The following is a 23,128-nucleotide window of genomic DNA, read 5'->3' as shown; positions in this document are numbered from 1 at the left end:
GACAGCGCATATCTACAGGATAGCAATGACAGAGCATATCTACAGGCTAGCGATGACAGAGCATATCTACAGGCTAGTGAAGCAAATGCATATCTACAGGCTAGCGATGACAGTGCATATCTACAGGCTAGTGAAGCCAATGCATATCTACAGGCTAGCAATGACAGAGCATATCTACAGGCTTGCGATGACAGTGCATATCTACAGGCTAGCGATGACAGTGCATATCTACAGGCTAGCGATGATAATGCATATCTACAGGCTAGCAACGACAGCGCATATCTACAGGATAGCAATGACAGAGCATATCTACAGGCTAGCGATGACAGAGCATATCTACAGGCTAGTGAAGCAAATGCATATCTACAGGCTAGCGATGACAGTGCATATCTACAGGATAGCAATGACAGCGCATATCTACAGGCTAGTGAAGCCAATGCATATCTACAGGCTAGCGATGACAGTGCATATCTACAGGCTAGTGAAGCCAATGCATATCTACAGGTTAGCGATGACAGTGCATATCTACAGGCTAGCGATGACAGAGCATATCTACAGGCTAGCGATGATAGTGCATATCTACAGGCTAGCGACGACAGCGCATATCTACAGGATAGCAATGACAGCACATATCTACAGGCTAGCGATGACAGTGCATATCTACAGGCTAGCGATGACGGTGCATATCTACAGGCTAGTGAAGCCAATGCATATCTACAGGCTAGCGATGACAGTGCATATCTACAGGCTAGTGATGACAGTGCATACACTCACAAGGAGACCACAGGCAGCAGAGGTGCAATCTTCTCCCACTCACAAGAACGACATCACAGGCAGCAGCAGTGCAAGCTTCTTACACTCACAAGGAGACCACAGGCAGCAGAGGTGCAAGCTTCTCACACTCACAAGAAGGACATCAGAGGCAAGTGGTGCAATATCCGCACACTCACAAGGAGATCACTGGCAGTACACACCACATGAACACACTCCATAACGCATAGCAACAATACATTGGCATTTACAATGCCATTAGCTCAAACTCAAATAAATCCGAGCCTGATTGCATTTCTATATTACACCTTGAATCACCGTTCTCAGGACCATAACAAGTAGCCAGCTAAGCATCTTTGTATGGGCTCTTAGGAGGCCAAAGAAGCTGGAGGCCAAAGTAGCTGGATGACAGCTTCTTTGCTTTGGCAGCCTTAGTGAATTTGCGGTCAAATATGATACAGGCTGATCACAATTGGCTTGGGGGACAGATGGTCTTCCAAAGGTGGAGGGCCAGCTTTAGTTGGTTCCAGAGCAAAGGATTGATACCAACCACCAAAACCTCAATTTTATCACCATTTAACATGAGAAAGCTGGAAGCCATCCAGTCAGTGACTTGCTTTAGGAAGGTGCTAAGTTTTTGTGAAATGAGACCTGTGTTGGGCGTGAGGTACACAATGCTCCATGTTTCATCCGCATAAGACACCATAATGAAAACTAAAGAGTAAATGATGACTGACAGTGGAACAAGCATTGGAAATGCAATAGGTCTTGCATTAGAAAAGTTGGAGCTATTGGTCTTGTAAATGACAAATATTTTATTTATTTGTTTTTAAAATAGCTAAATTGATAGCTTTGTCATTTACAATGCCAATAGTTATAATTTTCGCGAATGTGACACCTTTAGCATTTGGAATGCAACATGTTTTGTATTTACGTGACTTAGATGGCAGCTCTGGTCGTTAGGCCACATCTCTAGAGAGCAGGAGAGTGCAGCAGGGGAGAGAAGCACAGCAATGCAATAGGGGGTGAGTGGTGCGAGGGGGTGAGTGGTGCGAGGGGGTGAGTGGTGCGAGGGGGTGAGTGGTGCGAGGGGGTGAGTGGTGCGAGGGGGTGAGTGGTGCGAGGGGGTGAGTGGTGCGAGGGGGTGAGGGTGCGGGGGCGAGGGTTAGGGGGCGAGGGTTAGGGGGCGAGGGTTAGGGGGCGAGGGTTAGGGGGCGAGGGTTAGGGGGCGAGGGTTAGGGGGCGAGGGTTAGGGGGCGAGGGTTAGGGGGCGAGGGTTAGGGGGTGTTAAGGTGACTGAGGGTGGGTGAGGGGATGAGGGTAAGGGTGTGTGAGGTTGAGGGGGGTGAGCAAGCCTGCTGCTACGCTGCAGTATCCTACAGATCACATTTACTGGAAGTCTAAGGTAGAGGGAAAGAGCAACCAACAGCAGAACCAGACTGCAAAGCCTCAAAGGAGGCTAGGGAAATCCGGTGCTTTTAAGAAAGCGAATACTGACACTTCGGCAGTGTTAATGGCCTCCCTCCTTCAGAAAAACAAAGGGTACCTGGGAAAAGAGAAGTATAAAAGCAGCGGCTGTTACTCATGAGACTTGTGCATCTTAATAATTTAATACATTTTTATTCCTGATACTTTGCACTCTCGGATGCAGTTCCGGTTAGAGCACCGGGCGTCAATAGTACACACTGGATGTTATAAAAGTGACGTTTACATGTTACTGCACCCCCCTGCTCTCCCCCACCAGCGAATACAGATTTACTCCCGCACTCGATAGGAACAAATACACGTGCTTGGAATGTGCCTTGCTAAAATATCCAAATATACACAAATTCACAGGTTCTTATGCGTGCATCTGTTTTTTAAAGCATCCTGTCCTACAGCACCCAAATCCCTGCTCTGGCAGTAGTTATACTCCCATGTTTTAGGAGCGTAAAAGGGCACTCTATGAAAGGGAAACGAGAACCGCGCCCTCTGTGCGCCAAGTAGCATTTTGGCGCGCACGTGGTTGCGTGAATCGGGCGGACAGTGCTTCAGAAACACTCGCAAGAAAGCAAAAAATAGGGCGAAATTCTATTATTTTATGCGAGACATGGCGTCTAATATACATAAATTGTGTTTAATACATTGGTGGAGTCTGGCCACTCTTGTATAACCATGCTTTTATGGAGTGAAAGTTTAGAACAGTGTAGCCTAAAAACAGCTTTTTTACGTAGCAAATGAACATTTTTCAGCAAGGGAGCAGCTAAACGCAAGCAAAACAAAGCGAAGTGAAGGGTCAAGCTGTTTTAAGCGGGTTTTTGGGGTAGTACCGACATTGCCGCCAGCAGTGCTTCCAAAACATAATTTTAAGACAAGTCTTACACAAAAGCAAACTTAAAACGGTATGAAACTAGCACTCACAAGACAATGCATAAAAGATGCGATAGTAAGATGGATAAAAGGTGCACAAACTTCACTGAAAAGCAAATAGGCTTACACTTAATTATTTTTAGTAAATCAACAAGAAAATAAAGGAGACCAAACTACGACAGAAGGCAGAGAAGGGGAGGGGGAAGGAGAAATGCGACACGCGGGCAGGGGAGGGTCGGAGCGGGGAGAGCGGCGATGAGGGTGTGAAGCAGCAGGGGCCTTTGAAGTGAAGCTAAGCTTCACTTGAAAGGTGTGGGAGGAGTGCGGCTGAGGCAGAGCACACGCTGGGGGAAGCTTGTGGGGCGGAGCGGGAAGAGCTGCTGGGGAACAGATGGCGATTTGATGATGTGCACGCGCATTTTAGGTCAATGCGCTTGCGCATTGACCTCAAAGGACAGGGGCACAGCACCAAATCGCCAGTTGGGTAAAGTCTGTTTAAGTCCCTATAGTCTCGCTCTACTCAATGCGCATGCGCATTGAGAGGAGAGACCTAAAAACGTAAAGATTGAAAAGCACAGGCTCCGGGAAGAGCCCTGTGGAACACCACATTTTAAGTGGTGGGTGGCAGAAAAGAATAGCCCCTCACTAACATAAAAAATTCGAGAGTTTAGATAAGATGAGAGCTATGTAATGCCCTTCCTGTGATCCAATCTGCACAGTATGGTAGGAGACCGTGTCACATGCTCGACTCAGGGCGAGCAGAAGGAGAGCAGCTGAGCCGCCTTGGTCAGTGACTTTTCTAAGCTTTTCTGTGGACACCAGGAGTGACGTTTCTGTACTACATCCTAGTTGAAAACTAGTCCGAGTAGAGTGAAGGATGTTATGAGATTGCCGAAATACCGACAGATGGTTCTTTATCGCAGGTGCAGGAGATTTCATAATATATTAAATAAAACATTATTTCATACATTATGCAAAATAGAAAAACGTTCCACTCATACAAAACTCCAAATTAATACATCTACATACTAAAAACATTTCCCAAACATCAAATATATTATTCTTACAGACACTCAAAAAATTATATATTTTAATATGTCCAAACAGGGTGCCAAATTAACCAGGACTGTGGCCGCTAGATCATGACATTTTGCCACGTGGGCCTGGAAAATAGTTGGAGCTTTCAAGTTTGTCATAGGCATCATTTAAAACCAACGGAAAGCTCCAACCTATCCAAGACACTAGAACATGTGGTTTACCAGCAGTACTATAAAAGCTCCACCAAAATATCCTAAAACCTCAAAAATGCATTGAGACAGAGTTCCACATCCTCACAACTACCCAGGGGCATGATGCTACATGAAAAGAAACAATAGCATGTCGACTAAAACCTCTCCCAATTTAAAATGCCCGACAACCAACCCCCCTTAGGTTCTCCCTAACCTTACATAAGTTACTACACCCACAGGATCAGCAGCATAATTTACCTTGCTTACCTCCAACATGAAATATATCTCTGCAGCAAACACAGCCCGCCCATTATAATGGTCCCACGCGTCTGTGTAGATCACAAATGTGTTGCAAAATTAGATCGCCTTTCATTTTGCCAATACCAAACAGCTAAAGAAATGTGATAAGATTCACAATGTTGCTTCACTGATAAGACCCAAATCACAGGGGATGCTTCACCCCAATTTTCCATTCACCATCATCAAAGGATCTGTCACTTGTTTGCAACCTTTCAACCAACTCAAAACAGAAAGGTGTACAGAATTAGTAGCTAAAAATAGGACAAACTAAGTCTCTGGTGGCCTAGCATTTTTTAGTGATAGCAATCACGAGTAAGGCACTACCAGCTTCTGATAATGACATTTTAATGGAAATTTCTTAGAAACGTTTCTCCCAGTGGATAAGTCACTTGCTCTCCTTGTTTCCTCTGTTCCAAGGCTAAAAATGCACCTGCTCCTTCGGTCTTTGGCAGGAACAAATTTGCATAGGTTTTCATTACGTGGAAACAAATTGGAAGAAGTAAACCAATATCCCACAAGCCCAATGCCCCTCCCAAAAGAGGGAAACATTCGCACCCCTAGTGCTAAACTTTGGAATACTGCCACACAGTTCGAATTTCTTGGTCACTCAATGGACTACAGAAATGTACATTTCCATCACTGCTTAATTTATCAATCAGGAAACATATTTACGCAAAGTACTTGTTTGTGCTAACTCAATTATGTGCAAAATATGTAATACTCTGGAACGCTGAGAATAAGTATTTAACAAGTATTTAACAATGGTGTTTTAACCCATATAAACAGGTTATATCCACACATAAGTGATAGTTTATTTCGGCATACAACAAGTACCAGTTACATATTTTTATTGGTGTGTTTTGAGAGAAAGCAGCTGCAAACTGGTATTTGTTGTATACCGAAATCATATAAAACCGTGAACTTTTGCTCATTTGAAGACATTTTCTAACAACATTTTTTATCAAGGTGAGACAACTGCACACAGACCACTCAGTCAGTCAATCTCACTGCATTACCTGTTGATGTCGCCCACTGGAGAAGGCATACTGAACTGAGTGAGAGGAATATCGTCCTGGTTCTGCACCGAACGCTCCTTGGTTAGGCGGGTATCCCGAGCTGGACATTATGGGTCAATGGTCCTCACCAGACTACGAAGCCTCGACTACCGGGCAACCATGTTTGCAGGAAACTGCCTAAAGAGAGAAGCGAAGAATAAGCACTTTTAGTGAGGAGTCCTGAAGCACCAAACACGTTCTTTATCTGTAAGCATCAAGCAACCCAATCATTGTATCTTAGGCTCGGCTTAGGCTGAAGCAGGGTTGAAGATCGTCAGGGACTAAGAGTCCTGGGCTGTGAAATATACTGAAACAAAGTCTGCCGTTAGAACCGAACTACACACAATTAAGGAAAATACCAATGAACTCCACAAAGAACGGAGGATGGGAGCGGAAAAGATTGCCTGGGAGTTGCGGTCTGAAAAAGTATTCTCTGCCAAAAACGGTGCATTGGTAAGGAACCTTTTTATTGTCTTTATTTAGGTTGAGCTTAGTTACTGGTATATTTTGGGGCACTCCGAAAGATTTAAGTCCTGGCCCATGTAATAAATGGCCACTACAAACAGGTGGCCATTTTTTTTGTCTTTTTCTTAAGGAAGATCAAAGTGTATTAACCAATACTCAAGATTGTACACAGTGTAGACAGACTGCTTACCTTTCATTGTTGCTACAAACGTCTCCAATAGGTTTTGTAGTAAGCAATTTTTAGGTCGACCCTAGCTGCAGTGTATGCGCTGCTCGCTCTGCGAGGTATGCTGTATTAGGGTATGCACTAGGAGCACCGCACACTCTCCGCCCTTATTGGTCACTGGCTTTGGGTCATTGTCTTTCATAAAGGCTGGCTTCCGATTCATTCTGAGGCTTGCTAGTCGCTCCTTAGTACCGCCTTGTCTCCATTTGTTACCGCCCATAAGGACTGGACCTTTTACTTGGCTTGTTACACGGTCGAATTCATCTTCGTGGGTGAGCACTATTTAGATAACTGACATTAATGTGGGCAATAGCGGCTGCTTTTTTTGTATGTGCATGATGAACGCAGCACCCGCTTTAGGGACTCCAAGCTCAGTTTAAATATGTGTTTTTATTTTTTTTCAAGAGCTTTGATGTTGAGCGCGTGCCTGCTTCAGAGACACAGCGCTCTATTTATTTGTACTTTAATACAGAGTGAGGCACCCGCTTCAGGGACACCGCACTCTATTTCATTATTTTTTTTTGTAACTTTAGTAATGAGCGCAGCACTGCTTCACAGACACAGTGTTCTACAATCCAATAGGTGTTGCTTTTGCGAAGGTTTCAGCTGTTGGTATTGTAAATGACAATGCCTTTTAATTTATAAAAAGGCATTGTCATTTATAAATTCTCGCAGTTGTGAAAAATAGTGCACTGTAAATGCTGGTTTAATCTGCAGCAGTTAAGGATAATAAAATAATGAACTCATTTTTTGTAAAATTTTTTATCAATATGTAACATAAAAAAATGTAATTGTTAATTGCCTTTTTATAGCCTTTTTATATAAAAGACCACAAAAAAAATCACTATTATACGTGGTAACTATCTTTGATTAATTATATCGTGAAATATGCAGCTTCTATGAAGGTGATACTTGTTTCTATATTAATAGAGGGATAAACACGCAGTTTAAAGCAATAAAATTGGTAAAGACCCAACCTTATGAAAGGGTTTCACCGGATGGAAATGTCGATTTTCAAACAATCAAACGCTTGACTGAAATGTATATTACCTTTCAACATCTTATGACTCTGCAAATATCTATATTGTACCACAATCAATTAGGATGTTATGACCCTATTCAATACGAAATAAATCCATTTTAACTGACTGACACCATATTGGTGTGATATACTTTGCCAATAAAGTTTCGAGCCAGGACCGTGAATGTTGTTGTTCAAAAGTAATTAGCAGTTTCAGCCAATTGGTTGGCATGGACGACGTGTGTCACCTTGCTGGCACAAACTACTTATTATTAATTCAACTGACTGAATTAATAGGTTTTATTTTATCATGTGAAAAGCCTGGCAATTGCCAGGTCTTCATACACCCTCTGTTAAACAATAGAGTACTCTCAGGAGGCTGACTGGCAACATATTATAAAAATGTAACAAATAAATATTATAAACATTTAACAAATAAATAGGCTACACCCTCTTGATCTCACATTCTCGTCTTACAATGTCCAATTGGAACACAACTTGCTATTTCAAAAACTAAATCTAAGAACTAGAGGGTATTGTGACGGTTTTTTGCTCTTGTTGTAGACACCACACAGTACATCTGAATCACATCAGTTTTCAATGACAGCAGGGACACAGACAGACCTTTAAAGGGAAAAATAAAAAAGTTGGCAGTATCAAGGCGAGCACACACACACACACAGACCGACATCCCAATTAAATATTTTCCTGAACTGAACAAATGCAAAAGAATCTTGTAGGCGAGTCGTACACACTCACCTCTTAGACAAGGCATTTAAGACCTAATATTTCAGTCAGAGAACATACACCGACTAGTTAAATATCAACCTAAAAGACAGTGTGAAACGTAAGACCATGTCCCATTCCTCCATTACTTTGACCAATCATTTCTTAAAGGTTACCTAGCAGAATTTGATATTTCTACATTTAGTATGTTAAATAGTTACTAGGCAATGTTATAAACTACTTGTCAATGTGGTTAAGAGATAAAAGGCGGAACATAGGCAAAACCTCTACTTTATGGACAATGATTTCCTGGTGCTTTTTAAAATCAGGAATAGGTTTGTATCGTCTAGTTCTTGGCATGCACACAGTGTAAAACTTGGATGATTGAAAATAAGCGCAAGAAATCATTTTTCCCTCTCTGCATACCAAGGAACTGTAATAGTATCCCTCCATAAGCCCAGCATGCAGTCAGTTTGAAGAAAATGTAAACACACACTTGAAGGGTCAGGTTATCAACTATCAGTAAGAAACCGTCCAGGTAAAAACTAGCAATAACAATTTAAGGAACTATGCCTTCTCTCTGTACACTGAAGATCTGGAATAGTATTGCCACCCCAGGGCAGGCATAACCGAAGGGGCACAATAATTAACAAGTAAACCACCCAGGTGACAGACCAACAACAAGAACCCTGAGCAATCCGCTCTTCTCTACTGTGATAAATTGTCTGCAATTCTTTTTGTACAAGAAGACACATTGCTTGCCACTAGTACTTGAATATGTATCGAAATCACTATAGGATCCTCTTCTAGTGCTGTTGGAGCAGGTACTAGCAGGGGAAGGTCCTGAATCCAGAGTAAATGTACTGAGTCCTTACAGAATCCAGAACGGGTCCTAAGAGGTCAGTCTGTGCTGGGGGCTGACTTGCCTGCAGGAACCAGAACGGAGGCCCCAGCAGTGTTTTGGAGCACAGTAGCTTGCCAGAGGGAGTTGGAAGTGTACCAGAAGCCTGCAGCATGGCCTCTTAAGGTCTTGATTTGCTGCGGTGTAGCTGGTGGCCAAGAAAGCTTGGACTGTTGGCGAATCGGCTCAGCGACCAGGGACCCAAAGGGAGTCAGACTGCCATTTTGTGCCTTCTCCCTGGATATGGAGAGGTGGGATAGGGCAAGGTCATGCTTCACTTTTTGTGCCTGAATTGGGCATTTTGAACTTACCAGAAGACTACAACCGCAAATTGGACCTTTCATAGGAAAGGCTCCACCCGACAGTTCATGCCACTGTTCTGAAGCAGGACTTAGGACTTGCACAAGGACCATGACTACTTCTGTTCGGCAACGTAAAACTTCCCTTTACGCTCTTATAATGTCTTTGTGCAATAAAAGTGCCATCATGCACCCAATTTCGAATAGTGTCCGGTTTGAAAACCAGAAATACAGTTCATGTAGATCCTTAACGGACATCTGTTTTCTACAGTCCTAGCAACCCTATGAGCCCCATGCCTACTAGATCCTCCATGAAGAAGGACCAGAATATCTGAACCACCGCCTTGCTTTCCTCACACCCACCAGACAAATTCACTCAACTCGTCCTGGCCTCTGTCCCAAGGATCTACAACACCAGAAACGGAGGAAGATCCTTCACCTACCTCGCCGCCAAGACCTGGAACACCCTACCCCTCCACCTCAGGCAATCCACATCATGCACCCAGCTCAAGAAGGACATCAAGACCTAGCTCTTCGACTGAACCTCCAAAGTTAAGTTACTTATTTAAATATACAGTGGAACCGGGAGTACTTCTCTGTTCCCGGGCTATGCAGACTGCTAAACAAAGCTACAAGTATAGGAGACATGCAGGACTTTGGCAAATAAGAATAATAACTTTTTTTATTTAGCAGTTCATACTGCACTTATGCTGCTTCTATCAGCTATAAACATATGCTACTAATGGCCTAGTTTATGGCATTCAATGTATTGACCAACAGAAAAATATAAAGCATACTTGCCTTTGCTGTGAATCACTCATGACCCTCAGATAAATATCCATTTTATCTGTTCAACTCACGGAGCCATGATGTCGATATTAGGTTGATCTGAGAAGCATTCATCAGGACAATTTCATGTGGACTGAAGAAAGTGGACACTGCTTTTGAGGATTCAGTTGTACATCTGATGCCCTTCAAGCAAAAAAAGTAATACATGTCAACACCAGTTTCCATTTCAGCGTGCTTAGAAAAATCTAGTGCCTAGGTAAAATTGAAGATTGATAGGCATGAACAAGGTCCATTTCCTCATGTGAAATGTATAGTTGGGTGCACAACAGATTGAAAATGCAATTTTTAGATGAAAGTTAATGCCTGGCTACCAAATTAAAGTTTTTCCCATACCAAGTATTTTTGCACAACAAAACCTGACAAAACTTTATAGGTCTGAAATACTGCACAAAACAATTCATGTTTAAAAAAAAAAAAACACCTGAAGCTGTGGCCTAGCTGGGCACACGCAGGTGGGTTCTTGCTAACACCTGTGTGTAAGAAAGTGCCCTCTTTTTGCATGCTTGCCCACACTTTTTGCTTAACTGTGGATGTACTTAGACTGAGTCTGCCAAACAGGTACCCAGGACCTATGTTCTTTCCCTAAAACTGCACTGAAGACAAAACCTAATTGGCACTCCCTGGCCACAGGTCAGCACCTGGTAAATGGTACCCCAGTGCCCTGTGACCGGTGAAGGCGTCTAAGGGCTGCAGCACTTATTGTACCACCCTTAAAGGCTCTGTACCTTTACACTCACATACTCCCTTTGCAGGCTGCGCGCTTTGGTGCAGAACAAAATGAAGAGTCGATATGGCACGCACCCCTGTGTGCCACGACAACAACCCACTGCCCTGGCATAGATCAGCCACCCCTCGATCTGGGTGCACTATACCAGTGGTGAGGGTACAGGTGCATGAGCCATGTACCACTACAGTGTCTAAGCCAATTCTTAGAAATTGTAAGTGCAGTAATGCCATTAACCGTATATAGCACTAGGAGTGTGTGATCCACAGTACCATAATGGCTTTACTGAAAACTGAGAAGTTTGGTATCAACCTTCTCAGCACATTAAACCCACACTAATGCCAGTGTGGGATTTAATGAAAAATGCATACAGAGGGAATCTTAGAGATGGCCCCTGAAAAATGACCTACCACTAGTGTCCAGGCTGAGTTACTGCTCCCCAGCTGCCACCAATAGACATGATTCTGGACCCCTGGGTCGAAAGCCTGCTCCTCTCAGGGGTCTAAAACAATGCACATCCTGGGACGAGGTGTCAAGCCTCCTCCCCCAGGATGGGCAGGGTCCATGAAGGGGAAGCTTCAAAGGCTTGCTGCCTTTGTGAGGCCCCCCCCCAGGCCTTTTTGCGGCTTCCAGCAACTGGTCCCCACCGGTTCTGACCCCCACTTTGGGCGGAAGAACCGGCGGGAAAACCAAGTGAGAAAGAGAGGTGGGCCCACCTTTGCCAACCCCACCCCTCAAGTGGGGGAGGCTAGGTGAAGCACAACTGTCAGTCCCCGCCAGCTTGCACATGGGGGGACCCAGCTAACCATAGTCTGGCGTATGCCCCCTCACACTGGTGAATGGCATAATAGGGGGTATACCCACCCCCAGGAAAGAACCCATTGGTCCCAAACTTTACTTACCTGTTATGCCCTATAATCTACAGAGCCAGCTTCATACACTGTGCAGCCTGCCACTGTTGACGAGGACATGCCATCTACACTGCTACATATTGATTTTAGGAAGGTGTTGAGTAGAGGGGACCTAGCACCCGATGACGTTACACAAACCACTCGATGGAGAAACTCGGGAGACAACAGCATAGCCTGCAGTGGCCCCAGGAGGAGTGCAATAGCAGGCAAGGAGACCCAGAAGGATGCAACTGTGCACAGCTTCTGCACACCGGACAGGTACTGCTCTCTGGCACTGAAACAAGATCACGGCAAGAGCACAGAATAAGGAGTTGGAGGCTCACTGGAGATATGATGCCAGGATACTAGCTTAGTAACAGAGCGCGTTATAAAATCATTTATAACATAACATTTATAACATGAAGGTCACACCACCAGTGCTCACAGAAATAGGTTGATATGCATAGACTCCACAGCGTTCGCAGGAACGAGTCTCATTTGCATCCGCGTGCCATGCTGTGGTCCACAGGACAGTGTGTGATGATGTAAAGTTCAAATGGTAATTTATTTCCTAAAGTGCACAGGCAGGGGCAACATGGTCCTTCCCAGTGCAGCGCCAAAATGCAACTGCCTTTCAGTGAACTCCCCAGATATTCAGGCCCCAACAAAAGTAATACCCCCTCCACCCCTTAAGCCCAAAACATGAGCTCACACATTACGGATACGCGAGCCTACTACGAGTCCACAACACATACCCCTCTCAAATATAAAACAGACAAAAAGCAAAATACATTTGTATAATTAACAAAATACATTTCCCCCAACTTAGATGGCACACCACCCACCAACACATATAAATAAAGACTCAAAACTACAAAGCAAAATTCCTACTGACATCCTTCTGCAATTAAGTCTTTTAAACATAAAGGTGATTTCTTAACTCTTTTACCTGACCTATTCTCATCCACTTTGGAAGGAGAGACCTTCATATTTTAAACTCGGCAAGCATTAACCTGCGAGTTATCCATAGTACCAGCATTGCATACATCCATAGAACCCTTTTCAACTTTAGAAGAAGAACTGGAACCATCGATTCCAGCACTCCTAGCGTCGCCCAACAAAGGAGGACCTCATTTGACCCCAACTACTACATTCCCTGGAGTTTCAGCGTCCTCCAAAAAGTCATCCATCCCATCATCCAGATTTTCACTGTTCACGTTTCCATCACACCATGCATACTTATTGTACAAGGCCACATGGATGAGGTTCCATACTTTGACATTACTTAAGCGAATAGCATTGTGTAAAACCACAACAACCTCTTCAGATTCATAAAATTACCCTAAAGACCAGGGTTCAACACAGGAGTTAAAAAACCAACCTGGGTTGTACTTTGTTCTGGGGTTCCTGCGTCTCATAATAAAAAATGGTGATAACCCAGTAGCTTAAATCCTTGTAACTTTATGCCCTTATTGCCTTAAGCCAACTGGACTTCCCAATCGGTCACTGGCACAAGCAGATTGGATTACCCCCTTAATGACACGGTTGAATCTCTCAACATACCATTGCCATTTGGGTTATAAAGTGCCGTGGTTTTTAGTGAGACTGCAATCCTGCTACAGTATTGTTTGACAAAGAAGTGCAGTTTCAGTCTTGTGCAGTCAGTCAAAATGGAGGCGGGAATCCCTTCTAGACTAAACACATGGTCCAGAAACAGCGAAAAAGCACTAGTGTCTGCTTTCTGCACCACTTTGACTACTTGCCATCTTGTGAAAAGATCAATTACCACTGTGATGTACTTCTGTGATAGGCCAACCAATCCCATAATGTCAATGGCAATAGACCCATGGGAGGGCTAAGAATCTGTAGGGACTTGTCTGCCCTGGAACAATCCAAACCCTCCCTCACCATGCGCTCAACAGCAGAATCTACTCCCAGCCATCAGAATAATTTCTTGACCACAGATGTAGTGCATTCAATCCCAAAATTGCCCTCATGACATAACTGCAAGATGTTATTGTGTAAGCACAAAGGAGGAATAATTATTTCTCCTCTTAACATCATGCAACCATTAACCAATAGCTCTGACCGCATATACCAAAATGGTCCAACCCCAACGGACAAATTCCTTTTGTTGGGACTTTGACTGCCAATAAATGAGACAACTTCCTGTAAGAGGGCATCCTCTTTATACTCCTTCTCTCAATACTCCTTTCTCACTGCGGGATAACCCGCATCACGAACCAATGCAATCTGGCAATCATTCCACTTCTCCTCCTCACACTCCTCCAGCATAAGGGATAGACAGCGACTACATTGATTTTATTGGGCCTTTACACAATCCTATACATAAAAACCTGCGTTCGCATGGAGATACAGGCAATTCTGGCAGATGCATTTGCGAAACCTGCAACGGTTAGCAATTTAATTTAAATTTTATGATCAATCTGGATCGTAATTGGTCTACCCAAACAAATGTCCAAAAATGTTCTAATGCCCAGGCACGTGCTAATGATTCTATTGCTATTTGTGGGTACTTTTCTTCAGTGGGAGAGAAGGATCTAGATGTGAAAGCTACTGCCTGTTCCTCACCTAGTTTATCCATTTGTGACAGAATTGCACCTAAACATCTGTTACTTGCATCAGTAGCAAGAATATAATCTAGTGCAGGGTCAAAGCTGTATAACTTTGTAGTACTGCAAATGGCACCCTTAATGATTTAAAAATCTCCCACTGTTATTACCACACAAATTTACACCCATGTTTCAAAAGCAGTCCGATATAGTAAAATTTCTCAGCAAATTTGGGTATGAATTTGGCACAATATTCTGCTAATCCAAGAAAAAAAAATCATACGTTGTCTTTAGAAGCATTGCTGGTAAACTACAACCACAAAGAAAGACGTATGTGAATGCGTCAGGAGACACGAGCCTTGCAAGAGTTGAGACAGCGGTTGGAAGACACACTATCTTGTGTGCGGGGGCACCAGCAGTCACAGCAGTAATTAAAATGAGTAAAGGTTTACCGGGACACTCAAGTGTTACTCCAGACACTCGTCATACAAGATACGGTTCAGTAGCCTTTCTAGCGTTTTAAACAGAATTTTTGCAGAAAATTGGCAAAACCGTCCACAGCAACCCAAAGCTGGGAATACTCCAATGCAGGCGATGGATCCAGTAGCACTTTAGGATCCTCCTCATCAAATTGTAGTGATGAACTACAAAAAGTAAAGTTGAAATCGTACTTTATTTCCTAAAGTGCACAGGCATGGGTAACAAGGTCCTTCCCACTGCAGCGCCAGTAAGCAACTGTCTTCCAGCGAAATACTCAGAAATTCAGGAACATAGAACCCAATACAAGTATTAATCCTGTGCCCAGAACGCAATCACACATTACTGACACGCAAGCTTACCACGAGCCGACAACACAGCGTCATAGATCCCACAAGTGGAAAGGCAGCCATGATAGAACTCACAAGAGTACAAGCAGTGATCAAGGCCGATGTGTGCTACAGACTCCTCTTACACCATACATTCTGGGGTAGGCCACTGGACCCATTAAGCCACTATATCAGTTCAAGATCCATAAAGCATTAAAAAAAAATTATATTATATATATATATATATATATATATATATATATATATATACATACACACACACACACCCCCTTCACCTCACAGCTAGTGGAAGACGCACAGTGGCTCCATTGGAGTGCTCGCATTCCCCTCACAATATCCTTTGAAATCACATGGACACACAATGCTGTTGGAGCAGATGCCCCTGTGTATGATAACTAGGCAAAATAGGGATTGCTAGAAAATACTGCAGGATTCCTCGTTGCTCCACTGATAGGATTCTGCCCTTACTTACGCAGGACAAAGAAATCAGAGTGGTATCATTGGATGCATAAACGGGTATCAAGTCATATACTTAAGCAGTCCAAAAAGGCTACAGGCCTAATTGTACATGTGCTTGAGATTATTATTATAAATAATATTACATGGAAAACTTCATCACACATGAACAAGAAGATAAATGAACAAGCAGCATTCGAGAGACATGATATCAGACTGCTAGAAACAACCCACATCCATCCAATGAACTGTGCAGTAGCCTCAAAATCAAGCCAGAGTAGGACCTGCTGTTTGCAAAATTAGCAGAACGTCCTCAAGTGCCTAGAATGGCAACAATAAAAACAAGCATTTGCAATGCAATAGGTCTCGCATTTACAAGAGTTTGAGCTATTGGTATTGTAAATGAAAATGCCTTTTATTTAGGTGTTTTTAAAACAGATAAATAACAGGCATTGTCATTTAACAATGCCAATAGCTTAAACACCCGCAAATGCGAGACCTGTTGCATTGGAAATGTTTTTAGGTCCAGCCTAGAGCCAGCGTGTATGTGCGACTCTGCAAGGCTTATTGTAGAGGAGTAGGTAAATAGAAGCGCTGCCCACTCTCCACCCATATTTGCAATTGGCAGGCCATTGTCTGTCCTAAATGCTGGCTTCTGATTCGTCGATAGGCTTGTTAGTTCCTCCTTAGTACCGCCTCCTCTTCATTTGTCACCTCCCATGGCGACAGTCCCTTTTACTTCCAGTGTTAAACAGCACTGTTGTTTAGACTGTGAACACTATTTTAGTTATTAGGTTCTCTTACAGCAGGCACAACGTACTTTGGTGCCTTCTTTCCGCCCGCCTGCCCTCCCTCCCTCCCGTTGTCCGTGCCTCCCCCCGCCGTCTCATTGCCCATGCCTTAAAAAAAAAAAACCTGCCCTCCCTCCCTGTTGTCTGTGCCTTCTTCCCCCACCGCCCACCCTCCCCTCCCGTTGTTGTGATGCCAATTATTTTCACTGCAATAGGTCTTGCGTAAATGCGAGACCTATTGCATAGCAAATGCTTGTTAATTTTGTTTGCACCTACTCAAGCCTTATTTAATGGTATTCTAGATGCTTGGTTTTACTTGTCATTCTCTCTGAAGTTTTGTCTGTCAATTTTTGCTGTATTAGAGAATTTTCAGATGTAACCTGCTGCTGCTTTTTTTTTTTTAAGTTGGTCCCGTATTTTGTGTTGTTAGAATGGGAGCTTCACTCCCCAGGTAGTCAGGGTGTGCTCTTGCATGGCAAAACATTGATTTGCCTGCCCTTTATGCTTCTGGAAGCTTCTTCGTTTTTGTGAATGCAGAATACCACATCAGAGTGCATAGGCAGTGAATTGTTGGCCATGGCAATGCAACCCAACGACTACTATACTCGGAGGAATCTTCCAATTGAAGAAGGTAACACATTCTATCCATTAAAGTGATATTTGAATGTGGAATGCATGTGTGTAAAAACAATATCTCTGGTTTTATTGCCGTGGCACACAGTCATTTCGTTGTAGTGATTTCCTTTAGTGTTAAAAGAAGAAAATAGCTCTCTTTGTCAAGTAAACTAGATAGAAGGGGATATATTTGATCTTCCTTCCAGTTCGGTTGACATTGCATGAAAACTGGTTTATCCACACTTAGTGTAAACGCTGAAATATCAATTTCCACAGCTATATTGAATGACATTAACAGTACTTGTTGTTTTAAAGGCTCACATTTGCTCTCCTTACAGCTAAATAACTGAGATCTGGATGTCAGTGTTATGGCTCCTCCCATACAGTATGGTCATTAACCCTACGAATAGGGGAGAGGAGTTGGCCTAACAGCTAGGGCGGTGGACCTCGAATCTGGGGAACTGGGTTAGTGTCTTGGCAATGATGCTTTCAAACATCCTGTGATTCTGGGCAAATGACTTAATCTCCCTGTGCCCAACATAAATGAATACGTCCTCATGTAATGCAACTGGTGCTACGTAAAGCTCTCCGATACCAGATACATGGTCAAGTTCGCGCTATTTAAAACTCTGTGGAATAAGAATAAAAATGTAAATGTTAGACACTGAACCTGGCCATATTTTTTTTTGCAAGTTACTGGAAGGGTGTCAGCTGCCATCCTGGCTATTACACATGACGGGCATAGGAATACACAGTCCCAGTCCATGTGCTGCAAAGATGCTTTTGACATTATATTATCATCAGGGCTGCAATCAAGGCCTATAGTGTCGCTGCCTAGGAGCCTGTGTAACAAAAAGGAACATAAAAACGAATAACAATGCACACTGGCCCGTGGCTCGCTTCAGCTTAAATCACTTCCAAGAAAAATCAAATATCACCTGCGCCGGCGTCATTGTAAGTCTACAGGGCCCACGCGACAGAAACTGCAGCTCGCTTATGTGTCTTCGAAGGTACCAATGGGCTCGGAGTGCCAGGAGGGGAAAAGTTGGGCTTGAATTCACAAAGTAAAAGAAATTTCTTTCCTGATGTTTTCAGCAGTTACACTTTCAGCAAACGCTGCTCGCGTTGGTAGGAGCTGGAGTCGGAGCGCTCTCCGAAGGGACTGACTGGATTAATCTCCCCCGCGGACACCGGGGAAGGTTTTTGCTGAGAAAATACCTTCAGAAATCAGGGCTGCTTTCGAATCCAATAATCGAGAAGCAATATTGCCGTTTGAAGTAAAATAAGTATAAAACATTGCGCTACCAAAGCAACTTGAAATGAAAAAAGGCCAGGTGTTTTAAAGAGGCACAGTACACCGTTGCCGTAGAATGTCCGGGTGCTTCGAAGGGGAGGGAAGGAAAGTGAAAGTGCGCGATGCGCTCGCTGTGCCGCCGGTTTCTCTGCTGAAGGGAGATAGGAGGTAGCACGCGCGGACATCTTCTGCGCGTGCCACCTCCTGTCCTTTCGCTAAGGAAAGCGATGACAATAGTCTCGCCAGTGAAGCAGCTATGCTGCATTCACACGCGAGACCTAAAAAGGACAGAAAGCAGGCCCACTACTGGTTGCACAGCTCAGGCAGAGCGCCCACATGGCCATTATGGCCATAAGTGTCCATTCCCCTAAACTCATTACACAGCTAACGGAGTAAATCAAGGCATTCGCAGACTTTAAATAAAAAAAGGCCTTTATAGTTCGGACATGCCGTTCTGATATAGGACACCTCTAATGCAGAAATAGACTTTGCGAAGGTATTACATATTCCACGTCATGCGGATATCGAAGTGGTGGTTTCGGACTTCCCTTATTGGAAATAACTGAAGAGGAGGGCCTATTGGGAGAGTAGTACAAAAATCGATAAGAAACTCATCGCTCTAATGAAACAAAGTACATAAAAAGGCAGAACAAATGGGAGGTTTACGCGAAGAATTCAAGAAGGCCATAGTTACCTAAACCAATTAAAGACCCACTACAGTTTTTTAACTATAGGCCCTTCTCACTCTTGAATGCGGATTTGAAAATTCTGGCGAAGGACAAAGTAAATCAACTTCGGAAGGTTATACCTAGTATAATAAATTAATGAATGAATAGCAAATAGGACCTGTGTCGGGCCAAACATCCAGGAGTCACATGAAGCTCCTATCGGATATCATTTGGCTGGTGAGAAATGACCATGATAATACCATACCTCTATCTCTAAAAACTGCATTTGATCGGGTGGTACAGAGAAACTTATGTAGAACAGGTGGGAGTTGGCTCACACTTGTTGGTTATATGGGACTCAGAATGCAGAGAAAGACTGTAGGGATTCTTGCCGAAGACCTTCAATGTACAAAATGGAACCAGACAGGAATGTCAGTCATCATCCCTACTGTTCCTACTTGCACTGAAGGCATTGGCAGCAGCTATAGGACAGTTGGAATCAATGAATGGGAAAAACACTAGGAAGGGCAATGCTATTGTCATGTGCTACGCAACAATTAACTCCCAACACTGAAAGACTAAACCACTTCAATAACAAAATCAGATCTCATTGAGGAGTCTGCCTACTTCTTTTCGGGGTGCAAGATTAAGACAAATGCGAATTCTGCCCCCCAACTAACACGAAAATGGCAGTTGTCAGAAATTAATTAAGGTTGCCGATTTCCAATATATTGCCTGTGTCCATGTGGAACGGGTCCAAGTAATCAAGATGGTAGTGATGCCACTCTACAATTATTTACTAGGGACACTATAGCTCCCAGTCGCAACTCACCTTTTGGAGAACAGAAACTACATAAAGTATTTCATATGGGCTGGCAATAAACCCAGGCTTAAATCCTACAAACTTAATGCAGACAAGAGCAGAGGTATAAGACTGTCCAATGCAACCCAGTACCACTGGCACATCAGAAGTAATAGCTTGCATACTTCTGGGGCTTGCACTGATCCATCGAAGTGGGTCAAACGAGGCTTCACATAGGAAACAGACCAGGTTTCCTTTGTCTGCAATTTAAGCATCACTTAATCAGTCCGACCTACCAACCCACAATCTGATCAAGGTTGCCCTGGAATACAGTATAGGCACATCTTGAGATAGATACATGCACCTAGGGGCTTCAATGTGATACAGCATGCGACTGACTGTAGGCAGGAGGACCCTTAAGTGGCATAAAAAAATTGGTAACTTAAACAATATCTGTTCATGATCTTCACACAGACTTTAATCTACCTCAGTCCCAATACTAGCAGTATAATCAAAGATGGCACTGTTTCCTTGGGCAGCAGGGTGCCAGCAAAACACCCCACTGCTGGCATCCCTGCTCATGGCTTATCTCCAGAGATGAGGACAGGAATGAGTAATAGGGTCAATTCTGCACTACATTTTCTATTCTTTGAGACACAAGAGTCCAATGGCATGTATTTTAAGATTCAAATACTGGGAAGAGGACTCGACAATCCTACTGGACACTCATAATAGAATTAAATATGGCATGTCTCAAATTCACCTAATTTACAAACCTGCACAGCTGAGAATGGTCCCCGCAAGGGATTTGCCCTACTGATATCAGCTGATGGTGTAAGAAGCTAGGACGAGACTGATGCACATTCCATAGTCCTAACCCAATTTATTGGAATACTAGCAGAAGAGTATGGCTTATACTACTGACCACCAGCAACTTCCCATTCCAGCAATCAGCAAAGCTCGTTTTCTTACTTGACACCACTGACTGAGGCACCACCATTGTCGAAAATGGGTGCCAACAGTCCTACCCAGAGACAAAATGTGCCTTCTAAGGCACTGGCAGAAGAAAACATCATAGGGAGAATGGATATCTGAACACTTGAGACATGCAGCAGATAAACGTATCACATACAGACCAAACAAGAGTGTTTTGGGCAGGATATGGAACGCATAAGGCAACCATATGGAATTGACCCCTACCCCTTCTCCATCTAGTTAACATCCCCTTCATTCGAGGTTATGTCAACTGTCGTGAAATTCATGTGAACGTTTTAAGTTTTGGTATTAGTAGCTATCCCGTAAGTGGATGGTTACACCTGCTATAGGACAGAAACTTGGTGGACAGGGGATGTCATCTATATTAGTTAGGAATCATTGTGTAGTGGCCACCCCACCTCCATCCTTTGGTTAGCGTCTTGCATGTACTGCAAACTAATTTTAAACAACGGATTTAACTCGCAAATGTTCTCTCGTAGGCATAAATCTTATAGGCGCTACTCCTCATCGGCAAATTATTTCGAAAAACATTTTTAATATGGTTTCTTTACTGTTAGTCTTCGGCCTGCACGTCATACCACACGCTATTGTGGAGAAGCATACTGTACTCCGTGTGTAGAGCTAATTAGCGTAGAGAGGCAATATGGATACAATCAAAGGAGGGAGAATTTGTCAGGGTGGCTCAACACAGACACGGCTATTGTCGGGACGGACCTGTTGAGTGATTAGGTCTCACCTACGCAGCGGGCAAGCGCTGCTTTGGAGTGAACTCTTGGAATCGCTCCAGGCTTTTGTTGAAACTTGTGCATGTTTTGCACTGTTTCCTATTGGTACTCATGCATGTATGGAGTTTCCCTTGCGGGAGCGTGCAGCAGCACCATCCGTTAGCAATTACTGCACCTGCCGCTGCTTGATCCCGTAAGGTAAACGCTGTACAAGCACAACTTTAACTTTGGCAGCCGCGGGCGTGCTGGTCTTTCAGCGCTTGTTTTTCATTGAAATAACTGTCCCGCTTCCCCGTGACCGCCCCCACCCCTGCCAGTCATTGCTGAGCCACTCTCAAGTTACCTCCGTGAAGCAGACGTGCCTCTGGGTGGTACCATGTCCACCTCCCTACCTAAAGCTCTTGATATAATGCTGTATTTTCCCACAGAGGAGTGGGTGTACATTATGCGGAGAAATATAGGGAGCGGCCCCACTTGATATAAACCTGGTCGTACCACAAGTTACCTCTGTAGTTGTAGACATTGCTGAACCGCTCAATATCCAACCACCCTCATTAATATGCCCTCCCCCCCCTGGACAATAAGCGGATGTCTTGCAGGTGAGCTAATGGGTGGACCCTTCCCGCATATTACGCTCCCCTTGAGATGCGCCGGTCTGTAGAAAGATAGAGCGAGATATCAGCGAATGGACTCCCTCCTACTTCCTTGTGCATCGGAAAGAGTGTCATGGACCCAAACTTCGTGGCAGAAACAGTTTATTTTGCAATAGCCATATGACGCGTTTCGGGCAATGGAATGCTCTTGATCACAAGCGGAAATGCAGTCCGCCTTCAGTTTTTATAATCGATTATGACATACACCCGTATTGATATTTGAGACAACAAGGACCCCCTGATACCTTTCAATTTCCTGGGTCAGGGCTAATTTCAAGTGTGAGTAAAATACCCAGGCAAATTTAAAACCCAACTAACACATGGAAGGTGGTGCCAAAATACCGGAACTGCCGATACGCCGCCTTAGGAGGTCCGCTCGACAATACAAGCGAAAGCTGCGCCTACAACACATTTTCTAAATAGCGCGAAACAAACGACCGAAAACAACCAATATTGCGTGGTGGTAGCCTCCAAGTCCCCGTTTGTTTCAATACCAGCAGTAGAGCTTACAAACGCTAAACACAACGCTGGCAACAACGTGTGGTGCGCTCATCCGCATATAATACTCTGGATGGTGGACTGAAAAACACTAAATATGGCACCTATGGACAATGAAAACTGAAGAATGTGTGTTATAAGGCGATTTTATCATCCTTGAAATCCATATCCAAACCATCTTTCTACGGCAACCATTTACAGCTGTGAACATTGTTCAGCTTAGGCCAGAGACGTTTATCCTGTTTCATCCTAATAATAGCACGATGGTACAGTCCTGAAGAAGGCACGTTTAAGTGTCGAAACGAGTAGACAGGAGACAGTGAACCATCCAACAGTTTCTATATCTATGAATTATTGTATATCATATAGTCATGCATATGCTATAATGCAAAATAATTTTTTATATCTTGTGAGCATAATTATGC

General features: G+C 43.7%; 1 protein-coding gene across 20 annotated transcripts in view; it reads right to left on the bottom strand.

Annotated features, from left to right (window-relative positions):
• NCOR1 (nuclear receptor corepressor 1) overlaps positions 1-23,128 on the bottom strand; it is a 1,907,529-nt gene that overhangs the window by 1,809,639 nt on the left and 74,762 nt on the right. For all 20 annotated transcript variants that reach the window (XM_086955042.1, XM_086955041.1, XM_086955040.1 and 17 more), the window contains exons 2-3: positions 10,140-10,314; positions 5,666-5,838 (exon numbers count right to left, since the gene is read on the bottom strand). In XM_086955042.1, the coding sequence (XP_086811168.1) occupies positions 5,666-5,773 (108 nt within the window). In that variant the 5' untranslated portion in view covers positions 5,774-5,838; positions 10,140-10,314. The remainder of the gene's footprint in view (positions 1-5,665; positions 5,839-10,139; positions 10,315-23,128) is intronic.

The sequence above is a fragment of the Lissotriton vulgaris genome, chromosome 2_1 (assembly GCF_964263255.1).
Source record: "Lissotriton vulgaris chromosome 2_1, aLisVul1.2, whole genome shotgun sequence".
Taxonomy (NCBI): Eukaryota; Metazoa; Chordata; class Amphibia; order Caudata; family Salamandridae; genus Lissotriton; species Lissotriton vulgaris.
Note: the sequence above shows the minus strand (reverse complement) of the source record. Positions and strands in the feature narration are given on the sequence as shown.